We start from the raw sequence: 13305 nt of genomic DNA on the forward strand, positions 1-13305 counted from the left end.
GTGATTTAGAACGGAGAAAAAATAAGTAAGTAGAGGAACAGACAGATATTTAAATTAAGAACTTGCTTCAAGGGAGGATGGAGGCTCCTTGAAATCAAAGCACATGGGTTATCAAAACAGACTAGACTTTCATAGTTCCCATAGTTTCTGTAGTGGCCGTTTGTCAAACAAATAATGATTTCAAATCAAACTTCAAATTATGTGAATCAAAAGGCCACTGTTGCACAGAATAACCAAAACTAACTACTCACTAAACAAAAATACTAAACTAAACAGCACTAAATAATAACAATAAATAAATAGCTCCAACAGTTTCTATGGAAGCAAAACGTGTCTAACATTTAAACTGAAATGCATTTGCATTTCATGTTAAGAATAATAAATCAATCAATCAACCTATTTTATTAAAATCTCCTTGTCTTTTTCATTTTTATTAAAATGTCCTTTTCTTTTTCATTTTAATTAAGTGAAAGAATGAGTAGTTTTGAAAAAGTCAATTTTATTTATACTACTCATTCTTTCACTTTTTTCTCTGACATCTCCGTCCGCCGTTCTAAATCACATTCTTCTGCCACCAACTGCAATGATGACCCGCCCTACTCTGCCTCGGATTGGCTCTGACCCAGGCGTTTAAGTGACCAATCAGAAAGGAGGGGTGTTACGGGGCGTCTATTCAATACCCGCCCCCCAGTGCCAAAAGTCAGCAAAGTCGAGCGAGCAGAAGTTATAGAGAGAAACAGCGAGAGCGTAGAGAGTGACCGCGAGCGTGCGGAGAGAGATCGCGAGCGCGCGGAGAGAGTTCGCGAGCGCGCGGAGAGTGTTCGCGAGCGCGCGGAGAGTGGTCTTTCTGCTCGCTGATTATGTTTTTATGCTCGCGGAATATGGCACTATAATGACGCCATAGACATACTATACTATGACTTTTTTGTCACATTTTGGACGACATACTATACTATGACATTTTTGTCACATTTTGAACGACATACTATACTATGACTTTTTTGTCAAATTTTGGACGACATACTAATGTATGACATTTTTGTCAAATTTTGGACGACATACTAATGTATGACATTTTTGTCAAATTTTGGACGACATACTATACTATGACTTTTTTGTCACATTTTGGACGACATACTATACTATGACATTTTTGTCACATTTTGGACGACATGCTATACTATGACTTTTTTGTCAAATTTTGGACGACATACTATACTATGACATTTTTGTCACATTTTGGACGACATGCTATACTATGACTTTTTGGCCAAATTTTGGACGACATACTATACTATGACTTTTTTGTCAAATTTTGGACGACATACTATACTATGACATTTTTGTCACATTTTGGATGACATAATATTTTAATCCATTAAAATAAAACTGTCTAATCAACAAGATTCAAGGACAACAACACATCTGTCAGCCATGCAAATATTTCACAATAAAAGCCTAGTTAAAAAAAAAATAATATATATATATATATACTTGTCCAGGGAATTGAAATGGAGTGCTTTTACCTCGAAACAAGAGCAGTATATGTTGTGTTTGTGGCACAGATTGCAACATTGGGATGTGTGACTGGTGGAAGATAATTTTCTGTTTTTGTCACTGTGGTTTGTTGCCAAAAATAGAACAAGAGCTTTAATACCAACAAAACCAGTGTGGCTGCTGTAAACATGTGATTTAAACAGACAAGAGAATTACCAGCATACACAAACTGAACATTAAAATATTTATTTAGTAAAATATTTAAAATAAACAAAACAAAATAAAATTATACAAGCATGTTTAAAGTACGCTTCAACTAAAAGTGATAAAGCATCGAGATAAATAATAGTAGAAGTTTTTTTTGCACGTTTTCTCCCCCCTCCCCTCTCGCCCCTGTTTTGTTTTCCATAAACTTTCAAGTTGTAAAATGCGTTTGCTACACCGTAATAAAAAAGTGCACACGATATTGAATACAGATTTTTTTTTGACACATTGTACATTATCAAAAGACACCTTGACTTTTAAAATTGTACCTTTTTACAGTCACTTGTCAACATTTGGCGTGAATAAAACTTTTGGCACGTTATCGTTCTAGGAATCTGGAGATTCTCTATATTCTGTAGTTTGATGGCTTTCAGCTAGAGAAGAGTGAAGGCTCACATTATGGTTTTTTCTTAAGGTAGCACAGGGACAAATACTCGAAAAACATTTGTTCCCCGCTCTAACAAATGGCCAGCAAATAAAAAAATCTAAAAGCCAAGGTGTCCCATTAATCTTGAACTTGTTCGTCCCTCTTTGACTGTGAAACAGTTTGTCTGTAAACAAATTAAGACACTGGAATGACGTACCAATACTATTAGCCTTTTTTAAGCTCGTTCTCACAAACACTATCCAACTTTAGAGACAAACTCCTATTTACACTTGAGAATAAATTAATATTGCAATTTTTCGGTTGAGCGTGTGTCCGTGTTCTCTTCGTCTTCAAAGGTCAAACTTGCGAAGGCTCATCCTGCTGAAGGAATCCCTGGAGACAGAAAAACAAAACAGATTTGATTTGCACAGGTTGGTTTGTTTATATACAGGTTGCCAAGTTAGGATCTATATCTGACAAAACCTGCGAGACTAATAAACAACTATCTTTTGTGGTGAAAAGTGGAAAAACTTGACAAATGACAAAAACGAAACATTTGCAACTGAAAAACACAAAATGCCTGAAGAAATCCAAACTACCTTGTCAAGCTGTCCGTTTGCTGCATGAGTTTACGAAAGCAAAATAAAAAAAGGAAAGAACTCTTTGTTTAATTTACCATCCAAAAACATTTCCTGGACATCCACACTTGCTCCTCTACATTACCTGTGTGAGTTGACCTGCAGAACAGGCTTATAAAGCTGAGGGATCTTTCTGTTGATGAGGGGCTGCAGCGCCTCCTTCAGTCGGTGGTAATTCCTCTCCAGCTCCCTCTGGTACTCTTTCTGGTCCGGACCGATCAGACTCTTGTTTTTACGCAGAGCATCTTCACACCTGCAACAGAGAAATCCATCAAACGCTGCCATGTACATTCTGTGCTTCACTGACAGGGACAGATAGATGTTTGCTTGAATGCTTTAGCCATTCTTTTGTTGTATATCTTAAACGTAGCATGAAGGTGAAACTCAAAGCACTATATGGCAGGTTTTGAAATGAACAGTGATCAAAGTAGCATTACATTCAAGGTCTCATCTTCTGAGACACTGATCACATCACTGTGACATTATTTTCTCATTTAGTGCATTCAGGCATGTAGACATAGTCAAGACAACCGACGAGAATTGAAACTGAGCATCAGAAAGGTGTTATAAGTGAGTCTGAACGTGTCAGCGTAGTGTACAGATACAATAATCATTAGAGTCCGTACCTCTTAGTGAAGTCTTTGAAGCAGAGCCGTAGCTTATTGTGGTGTCTGTACAGTTTTGGGTCACTGGGGATTTCTGACAGGAACACCTGAGCCACCTCTAAAGGACCCTGAGAACATCCACACAACAACATTGATTATCCATCTGCAGGTCAACTTCACTTGGGCCTTTGTAATACTTTACTTTTGTGGAACTCTGTACTGTTTTATCAGAGTCAGATACACCTAGCATCATGAAACTTCACCTGGTTAACAGTTGTACCAACTGATCCCTGTAGGACCATCTGCAGCATCTTGGCGTCAGCAGGGTCCTGGTGGGTGGCAAAGGCCAGCTCCTGAGTCTTCTTTTGCATGTCTTCGATTGCCACCTCGATGGGTGTGGAAATAACCTGGAACATTACAGTGGTTTTTTAGTGATCAGCGCCGATTTTTGATATCATTTCATGAACGAGTTGAAGACGATTCACCGACCTCCTCTTTGTGGATGATATTGATCCGTGTCTTGATGTAAGGGAAGGCATGGGAGGTGGTGAGGATGGTCTTTCGTTTGAACTGTTCGTGCAGATCCCCATGTGCCCGGCCATCCAGGGTGAAAGGGGTACAATATACGAAGCGACGCAAATTGTAATTCTTGTCAAAGTAAGTGATGCGGTCCTTCATCTCGTACGTGTCAAAATATGGCTCCACGTACGTGATCTGAATAAATGCCTGCAGGAAGAAACTTTTTTTTAGTTTTATCGATAATTAGACACAGTGTGAATAAAATCTGTCAAAAATCATGCATTTATCCAACAACATGGACACACTGCCTGACACTGACCTTATTCGGATCCAGCTTGCATTTGTCCACTGGGTTAGAGTCCTTTATAACTTCTACCTGCTCCTCTCCAAATCGCTCCCCATAGAAACCCTGAGAGGAAACACAACCGAGGGTCTCATAAAATGCTGGTTAAGGCTCATAATACATAATAAATCTAAGAGAGTAAGCTGATTTAAAATCATGATAGTATGGTAGTAAAGACTAAAAACATTTATTTGATTCTTGGGAAATAATTAAATTATGACAGCCGTGAGCAGCCATGGTCACTACTATATATTTTCATTCTGTTATCTTGAGATCACAGATCACAGGATCATGGCCTATTACCTCACGGTAACGTGATAACTTGATGCATTATCCCAAGATAACGAGGCAAGTTTTCTTGCGATAACAAGAAATCGATGCGTTATGTTAGGATAATGAAATTTACAAAATGTTTCTGGTTATCTCGCAATCACCTCTGTCTGTGTTAGAAGTACAGCAAATATATTAGCTAAAAGGGAGCAACCCTTATTATCCACTATATAAGAAAACAAGCCTTCTTATCCCGTGATAATGAAATGATTATGCTGTGATCTCGAGACAAAAGAATGAAAAAATAAAGTAGTGGCCATGACCGTTTTTGCTGCTTCTGTATAACATTTTTTTTCATTTTACCTCCAGCCTGTGAGAGATCTCTGCCAGCTTCGTGATCGCAGGCTCTTTGTACACAAACTCCTGCTCATCCAAGTCGCCAAATTTCGAACCGTAAAATCCAACTCTGAAGTACGTACCAAACATCCTCTTCCCAGCCTGCAAGCAAAAGAAATGCAATATTAGCACTTAAGGAGGGGCTGCAGTTGTGTAACAACAGCAAGATTTCTACACTGCCAACGTAACTACTGTAGTTATGTGACGATAAGTGCTGTATATGGCAGTCGGTATCAGACAGATGCAGCCAAAAGGAGCTCGACAACCAAACCGGGAATAACAAAGTGTGCTTAACCTAACGGACGCCCAACAATATCATCAAAGAAAAACAAAGGTCAACAACGAACAGCCTTTTTGACCTGAGAGCAGAATATCTGATTGTCACAAGTAGCAGAAACAAATGATGAACATGGGCACAGCATTCAATCAACTGACACCAACATGACATTCAAAGATGGGGAAACCCACCAATAAAATACAACATCTGTAGGGTAGCTTGAGCGACATATTTAGCGTCTTGCCAAGAATAATGATGACAAAGAAGTTCAGCCATAGTAGCTTTTAGACATTGGAAATACGTATTCTGGGCACGGCTATGTCCTCATCATGTTGGAATGGAGGCGAACTAAATACTACACTGACTCATAACTGCAAAGCAGGATTATGAGACAGGATAGACTAGACCAGAGCTTGTATCATAGCATAGATTGATAAGATTGGAGAAAAAGCAGAAGCAAAGATTGACACTGGTGTAGCTTCCTAACGCTAAAGAAAATATGTGTTTGGGGGAAGCTCAGGTGACAACAGTGGCCTCTAGATTGTAATTAAATATTTAGGTAAATGCTCTTGCTAAGAGCTTAAGGATTAAGGCAAATCTAAAAAGGAAAAAAAAAAGAAATTACATAAACTGCTGACTCCAAAAAGAAACTTAAGCAGAAATTTAAGAAGCTCCGAAAACTAAAGAACTTACCACAAGACACAATTAAGTAAAGTGGGAAGGGTCGGCAACCAGGGAAATCAAAAAGGAGAAAACAGAACACATTTTAATCAGGATTGGTTTCTTTCAGAGAATTAAAAAAAACAAAACATACCAGCACACAACAGCAGAATTATCTACCGATTTAAGAAAAAAACAAACTCATTGAGCAGGATCTGGACCATGCAGAGGCAGATGGTTACGAAGAAAACAGAAAGACAAAATGGGAAAATAAAGATCCACAACCTTCAGAAACACACCATGCACATCACAGTGCATTTCCATACAAACAAAAAGTGTTGAGTCCAATTCATGCAAAAAAATGACACAAAACTCGGGTGTTACTTTTAACAAAAGAACAGAATGGATGAAAAATATATCAGGGGTCGATTAAGTTTCAGCTAGTGAAAGACGGGGCAAGTAATTGAAGTAATCAAAAATCAAAAGGCATAAATCAAGTAATCCTGAGATTACTGTGAGATGAACCCTCTTTGGGAAAAACATGACTGCCTCAGAAATGTCTTTGTCGCTTTTTCAACCCAATGCAGCTTTACAACAACATTTTGTGTTTGAGAGGACTCATTTAAATACGTATGTAAGAGAGTGACCCATTACAAGAGCAGCGAGGCTAACAGATATCCTTCAAGTAGAAACAGTGCACTGAAATCGAGCCCTGTGTTTGAGGATGAGATGAAACTGAGTGTGACAGCAGACAAGTGCCAGTCAATGAGCGTGTTCTGACCGACACACTAGCAGACAGACAGAAGGTGAGGATGAGGGAAAACAGTGCGGATTGTGCGAGTGATGCATTCACGGAGACGTTTGGCATTAGTGTGACACACACTGTGGCTCCCATGCACAGCCTGCCAACACCGTCACGGAAAAACAAAACAAAAAAAAAAGAAAAACAAAACAAGCTCCTCTTGCTAAGTAGGAGGAGGGAGGAGAGAGGAAGACGGGTGTTGCTGCTCAGAGAGCAAATGTCCCCTGGTGGGGGCAGACAGATGACTTTGTCTGCAGGTGTTAATGAATTTGATGTGTGTAACAAAGCGGAGACGGTAACAGAATGCCCACGGCTGGCAAATAAAAAAATGAGAATAAATGAAAAAAAAAAAGAAATGTGAGCAGGGCCAAGCAGGAACTGTTGAGTCACCTACCTCCCAGCCAGTGCTCTGTGTGACAAAGAGAATACAAGACATGTAAACAAAAACACACCAACACACATCCACACACGCTCCACGCTTTCTTCTCTGTTTTTGGTGTATTTCTGTGGCAGTGTTACAGCGCCACCTACAGGCCTGGCACATATACTACAGCGTTGAGAGTGATTTTGAGGCGTTACGTGTGCATGAAGACATTTATTGAAATAATGCAGTGATTACGGATCAAATAGGGAAAGTTCAGATGCAGTGTGGATACGGCTTTATTCTACTCCATGGAAGGAATTGAACTTCTCTCCACTGCCTCATTCAGGTAACAGAAGATATGTGTCTAAAAGAAAGTGTAACTTCAAATGTATGTGAATGTGCTGGTGAAGCTTTTCATATTGTACCCAAATGTGAGACTGACAGAGTAAATATAAAACATCAAATCTGAGTCTCTTTCTCGCTCTCAAACACACACGCACACAAATTACTTTTCTCATTTGACTTGTTCTGCACCTCAAGCTAAGGGGGAAAGAAACATCTACACAACACATGTGAGTGTGTTTACCTGGTGAACTATTTTCCCAAAGGCTTCCTGTAGTTTACCATGAATGGTGGCCAGCTTTTTTGCATCCCTGTTGGCTTCGTGGATAGGGATCAGTACCTTGTACACTTCGTTTACTGCCTCGTACATGCCAGCCTGGAATAAATATCAAAGCAAATGTTGCAGTTCATCACCTAAAATACTGAAAAACACCACAGCGAAAAAGTATTTGGACAAGCTAATCAACTACAGCCAAAATCTGACTTTAGTTTTTCATTTTTATTAAAATGAATTGAGAGAAGATCTAAAATTAATCAATAGAGTCATGTGCGTAATGTTCTAAAACCATTTGAAAGCTTACTCTTTTCCATCCATCTAAAGAACCATCCACTACTTCTTACCATAGAGAAAGAGGCAGCAGCTTGCTCCAGGAGTCCCACCAGACCAATCTCAGTGAAGTATTTGCCCGAGCAAATGCCCTCTTCATCTGGAGACACCACATCATCGGAGACTGCTGATTCCTCCAGTACATTCGAGGAGATGTTCTGAAAAACACACACAGAAAACAAGGCAAGCATATTTAAGCAGACGTTACTTGGCCCAAGAACGTATGTAGATTTCTTCAGAGGACAGACACATGTACACACGTTACTAATATACAGTAGGAGCTGTCCTTACCTGGAAGGTGACGCAGCCAACAGGTAGATACTTGCGGTCCTCCAGCATGCTCAAGTATTCAGCAACCAGAGCAGCGCTGTGCACAAGACACTGAGCAGCCTCCGCGTGGTTATTCCTCTCAGTGTGTTTTCCAGACATGTTCTGGAGCCATGTCAGTCGCAGGTCTGGAGAGGTCTGGTAACCCTTTGCAATCCTGGACGCAAAGACAGAGATAACAAAATGATTTTGCTCACAGAGAAGAAGCATGACAGAAACATGTTTCGTTAGAATGCAAATGTATTCTGTACCTGTACATGAGATCTATCAGCATCTCAGGATCTTCCTGGTGCTCCTTCATTTTCACTGTGTCAGAGAGGATCATGTGCAGGTTAAACACAAGGTCCTGGACCTAAAGGGAGGCAAATAAAAAAAATGGAGCTCATAAATAAAAACCACTAACTTCAATAAATAAAATCAACTACGTTGTAAGGATGTGAGTTTATCTACAGTCTTCTCACCGTACCACCAACGTACATAGACGAACAACCATTCACTCCCAATTAACTAAATCCCCAATTTGCATGTTTTTGGACAGTGGGAGGAAACCCATCGAGAACCCATACACACAAGTAGAACATGTAAACTGAGATCACAAAAACTAATTCACAAAATAACTCATTGATAAAAAGTGCACCTGGTCTGGGAACGTGGTCTCCCTCAGCTCCAGGTCCTCCTCTGCGTACGTAAGAATGGTCTTTAGAGAACGTCGCAGGAACTCCTCATTGAAATTCTGAGAGGTTCCCACCAGCGAGGAAAGAGACATGGTCACCTGCATCTTCACTCTGGCAAAGTTCTGTAAAAGCGACCACACAGCGACATGAGGATTGAACAAATGATGCTCTGTTAAGAGAACTGGACCATTACACTGTGCAGAGCTCATCTCCTCTCTTCTAAACTATTTGACCTATTGAGAAGGTCTGGCTGCACTAGAACAAAACAAATGAAGCATACATGAATTACATACAGTAATTGGGCCTAATTTGGATGCCTGACAGCAGCATTTGGATTTGCACTTAATATGGAGATGTTAAGTGAAAGAAAACTAGTAACAAACCAATAAAAGATGATTGCTCTAAACTGGCCAAACACCATCTCCTTATTAACTGCCTTTACTTAAATAGCAGCATTTTTAAGTAATCAAATAAATTTGAGTAATTTGTTTCTGAAATATGTGCTTGCAAAGCATCAGGGTTCACAAGGCCTTTCTTGTAATTGGAAGACTTAATTTGAGGTATTTCCTTGAAGCTTGTAAAGTAGAGATGTGGTGCTTTTAACTTTCACAACTGATGAAGCTTAGAGCACTACAAAAATGACTCAGCATTATTTGTGAATGGTAAGTGTTGGTGTACTCACGTTGCCAATCTCAAAGTTTTGCCTCATGAGGAGGTAGAGGGAAGCACTAGCATGGGCCCTGATGGTACTTATGCTGCTGCTGCAACTCCTCAGTAGTCGCAAACACAGGTCAGCGCACTGCTCGGTCTCCTCCTCAAACAGCAGTTCAGGAAACTACACAGGCACAGAGAATGATATGCAAGCTCAAAATCCAGTAAAAACTGTAATGATGAAAGGAAATGATGAGCTAACAGCCCAGTACTCAAACCTTTGACACCAGTGCTCTCTGCGTGGCAAAACAGTGCTGCAGGTAGAGGGCGCTCTGGTTGCAGGCCATGCTGTGGAGCAACACCTTTAGTACTCCACCCAGGATACTCTCTTTGGACTCAGTTAGAGATACAGTCTGAAGGAAGAGGGACACACACAACATCAACATTTGTGCTTCCCTCAAGCATGTAAAGTAAATATAGTTAAGTCTTCTCTTGCATACCTGCACAATGATCTCCAAGGTGTCAAGAATAATTATGTTGGCCTCTGTTGCGAGGTTACCATCAATAAGTGCTTCGTGTTCCAACTCTGCTCTGGTCCTGTAATAAATGCAGCAGAGGATCATGTCACAAAATGATAATGACTCCGAAATTGCTAAAATATCAAGAGCTTCCAGTGACCAAACTCAAAACTATAGCGCATAATCACGAATGATGACTCCATAGCATAAACGTCAAATTTTTCTGATGTACCATAGCAAAAACTTGTGTCATACACAGTTGCCCAAATCCTTTGAGTTATGGTCAGTACCTGGAACTCTGGGGTTAAATGTTGTACACTTGCATGTTGTTAAATACCTATACTATGCATATAAAACTATGTGGTTATTAGGGGACACTTATGTTATTCAATAAATACATAAATAAATAATCCCTGACAAACAATAGCTATGACTAGAACTGCCTTGTTTTTTTGCTCAGTAGCAATGAGGGAGACACACGAGCCAGGATCCCAAAAACAAGAAGCGCACTGGTTAAAAAGCAAAAACAGACCCACTGCAACCACTACCAACCCTGAGACAGACATTGTTACCAAGGGAGACAAAATGATGGGATGGAATGGGGAGGGTTGATCAAAGGAAAAGAACCACGATCAGGGAAGATTCTGTCAGTATATTCAATTGCATGTGTGAATTCAGAGAGTCAAAATGGAGAAGCAATTCATTTTCAATAGGGATGGAATAGTTTTGTACTTTTTTTTTTTTTTAACTGCAAATTCATGATAATCAAGAGGAAATAGTTACACAAAACAAATCAAAAAAATCTTATTTTTGTCAATTTCAACTGTCTTTCCACATGCATGTGAATACATCATAAATGAGGAACTTGATTGGTATAGGGTTTCAAAAAAAAGCACACAGCAAATGTGGACCATACAATACCTGACTGATCTGTGACTCCTACATAAACACACAGCAACATAAAAGAACAAAGGGAAATTAACAAAAAACAAAGTCTAGAGCTGAATTTACAAAAGAAAGGATTTCTGTCATCATTTGACAAAAATCTGTGAAAAAGGTTTGGAAAAACAGGGTTATGGGTTAAATTTGGTAAGCCCGTAAATCCAGCTAACTATATAGAAAACAATGATTTGGGTTTGTGATGGCATGATATGAGATACATAAAAAATATTTAAGGATGTTATTTCACATTTGAACACAGAATAGTGACTTTCTTTGTAGATGACTGATTGAATTTTCAGTGGGAAATTGTCATTGTCTTTTTGCTGGTAACCTAATTGTATTTAAAAGCTGAAAAGAGCGTACTTGTCCAACTTTTCACTGTTTTGTCTCCAGTGGGTCATGTCCTTCCTCCATCGCAGGTTCTCCTGACTGCCAAACGCACTGCCAGATGGACTCCGTTCTAAATAAGAAGAAACAATAATGCACTTTCAACTGTGTGGAAAAGCTATACTGTATATTTACGTACAAGAGAAGTGAAAAACTACAGCTGAAAAATGTCTGGCTGTCTACATGGATGGCAATAACTTCATTAATGATAGTGAAAGTGAACATGAAACAAACAGCACTTCAAATAGCACTGCCTGCACAAATGCAAGGAATGTCTGTATATCTGTTAACTACATAACTGTCCATGGCTTCAATGCATGTCAATCCAAAGCATATCTGAGTGTGTGCTCTCACCGAGCTGTCCACGGCTGCGTCGCACCATCTCCTGTCGGGCCCCGATGCTGCCCAGTATGGCTTCCTCCAGCTTGGCTTTCATGTCTTTCGACTTCTTAAAGGTCAGGCTGTTCATTCGTTCAAATGCTTTCTTCCCCTGCATGGTGAACACAACATGGGCCTTGTATCCATGAGGCAGAGGGGGTGAGTGGACAGACAAGAGAATGCACAGCAGGAAAGTTACTTGCAGCACAGCACCACAGCACCTCACATGCAAAAGCAGGTTAGAAAAATAAAAGCAAAAATGTGTAAGCATTAAAAGGCAAATAGCAGAACAGGAAGAGGTAGATATACAAATAAAGTAACATTGATAATGAAAAAGAAAGCAGTGTGTACTATTTAATGCCCACATTTAGTAGCAAAGGGACAACAGTATCAGTACACGTCGGATCATCCACAGGTGACTCACAAAATGTTAATCAGCTCAGGGCATTACCTTTCTGTTAGTTCAAAAATAATGTGTTGTTATTACCTTGTATTCGAAGCAGGAGACACAGAGGTAGAGAAGATCCAGCAGGCGGTTGAGCTGCGACACAGACAGGTCTGTAAACCATTTCTGTAACACCAGCTCATCAGCGTTCTTCAGCACCCACAGCAGACAGATGAGAAGACTACGACTGGATTCAGCCGAAAAGCTTCCGTGCTGACGACTCGCCTAGAGATATGGACAAGGATGTGTCAAGAGGGCAATACTGGATTTTTAAAAATCATAAATATTTATATAGTATAGCACTCACTGTAGATGTCATAAACAATAACTTACCTGCGAGTTGAGCAAGAAGCTGCTTGGTCGGGACATTGGAGAGGAAGTAGATGTGCCTGCTATCGCCATGGCGACTGTCTGACTTATCATGCTGTTACCATCTCCTTCCATTTCTTCTCCACTGTTGCCCACTGCTGCTCCCTGGGGACAACCTGGCCGACCCCACTGGTTATGGGACTCTACTGAAGAGGAGTGAATAGAAAATTAAATCAATTAAAATCAGGATCTTGCTCCAAATGAATATGACATACATTACTTTTGTACAGAATATGATCTGATGTCCATATGTTCATTTACCAGTAAAGTCATGGAGCTGAGGCAGCGTCTCCATGATTATGCCAATAAGAGGCAGGTAAAGCATGGCAACACGGGCCTTGACCTCAGGATCTGCATAGCGTGGGTCAGAGTCATGGCTGGACAGGAGGTTATGAACAACATTCACCACTTTCTTATGTAGACCAAACATTCTGCAATAAAAAAACACAAAAGAAACATGAAAAAAGGGGAGATCACATATATGATCACATACTTCATGTCAAATATGAAAAGGAAATGGAACAAAAACCTATTCACATTAAGCTACTACAGCATGACCATAATTTACTGCCATGCTTGTTCAACATGCGTTTATTTACAAGTCACTATGCATACAGGCTTATCTCTCACCAACAGATATGGGGGCTATAAACTGAAGAATCT

The 13305-nt window shown here is 39.9% G+C and overlaps 1 protein-coding gene across 2 annotated transcripts in view; it reads right to left on the minus strand.

The window, feature by feature from the left end:
* Window positions 1-1918: 1918 nt before the first annotated feature.
* The window catches only part of dock7 (dedicator of cytokinesis 7), a 41494-nt gene continuing 30107 nt past the window's right edge, over window positions 1919-13305 (minus strand). Inside the window, exons 29-50 of one of the 2 annotated variants that reach the window (XM_083887612.1) lie at window positions 12904-13073; window positions 12607-12788; window positions 12316-12498; window positions 11805-11940; window positions 11427-11523; window positions 11043-11060; window positions 10104-10200; window positions 9882-10016; window positions 9635-9787; window positions 8916-9074; window positions 8530-8630; window positions 8243-8435; window positions 7966-8109; window positions 7589-7720; window positions 7033-7047; window positions 4867-4992; window positions 4210-4299; window positions 3861-4097; window positions 3635-3778; window positions 3393-3499; window positions 2852-3019; window positions 1919-2521 (exon numbers count right to left, since the gene is read on the minus strand). In XM_083887612.1, the coding sequence (XP_083743738.1) occupies window positions 2479-2521; window positions 2852-3019; window positions 3393-3499; window positions 3635-3778; window positions 3861-4097; window positions 4210-4299; window positions 4867-4992; window positions 7033-7047; window positions 7589-7720; window positions 7966-8109; window positions 8243-8435; window positions 8530-8630; window positions 8916-9074; window positions 9635-9787; window positions 9882-10016; window positions 10104-10200; window positions 11043-11060; window positions 11427-11523; window positions 11805-11940; window positions 12316-12498; window positions 12607-12788; window positions 12904-13073 (2830 nt within the window). In that variant the 3' untranslated portion in view covers window positions 1919-2478. The remainder of the gene's footprint in view (window positions 2522-2851; window positions 3020-3392; window positions 3500-3634; window positions 3779-3860; window positions 4098-4209; window positions 4300-4866; window positions 4993-7032; window positions 7048-7588; window positions 7721-7965; window positions 8110-8242; window positions 8436-8529; window positions 8631-8915; window positions 9075-9634; window positions 9788-9881; window positions 10017-10103; window positions 10201-11042; window positions 11061-11426; window positions 11524-11804; window positions 11941-12315; window positions 12499-12606; window positions 12789-12903; window positions 13074-13305) is intronic. The other variant, XM_083887611.1, reaches the window with a different exon arrangement.

Source organism: Microchirus variegatus (assembly GCF_963457635.1).
Source record: "Microchirus variegatus genome assembly, chromosome: 4".
Lineage (NCBI taxonomy): Eukaryota > Metazoa > Chordata > Actinopteri > Pleuronectiformes > Soleidae > Microchirus > Microchirus variegatus.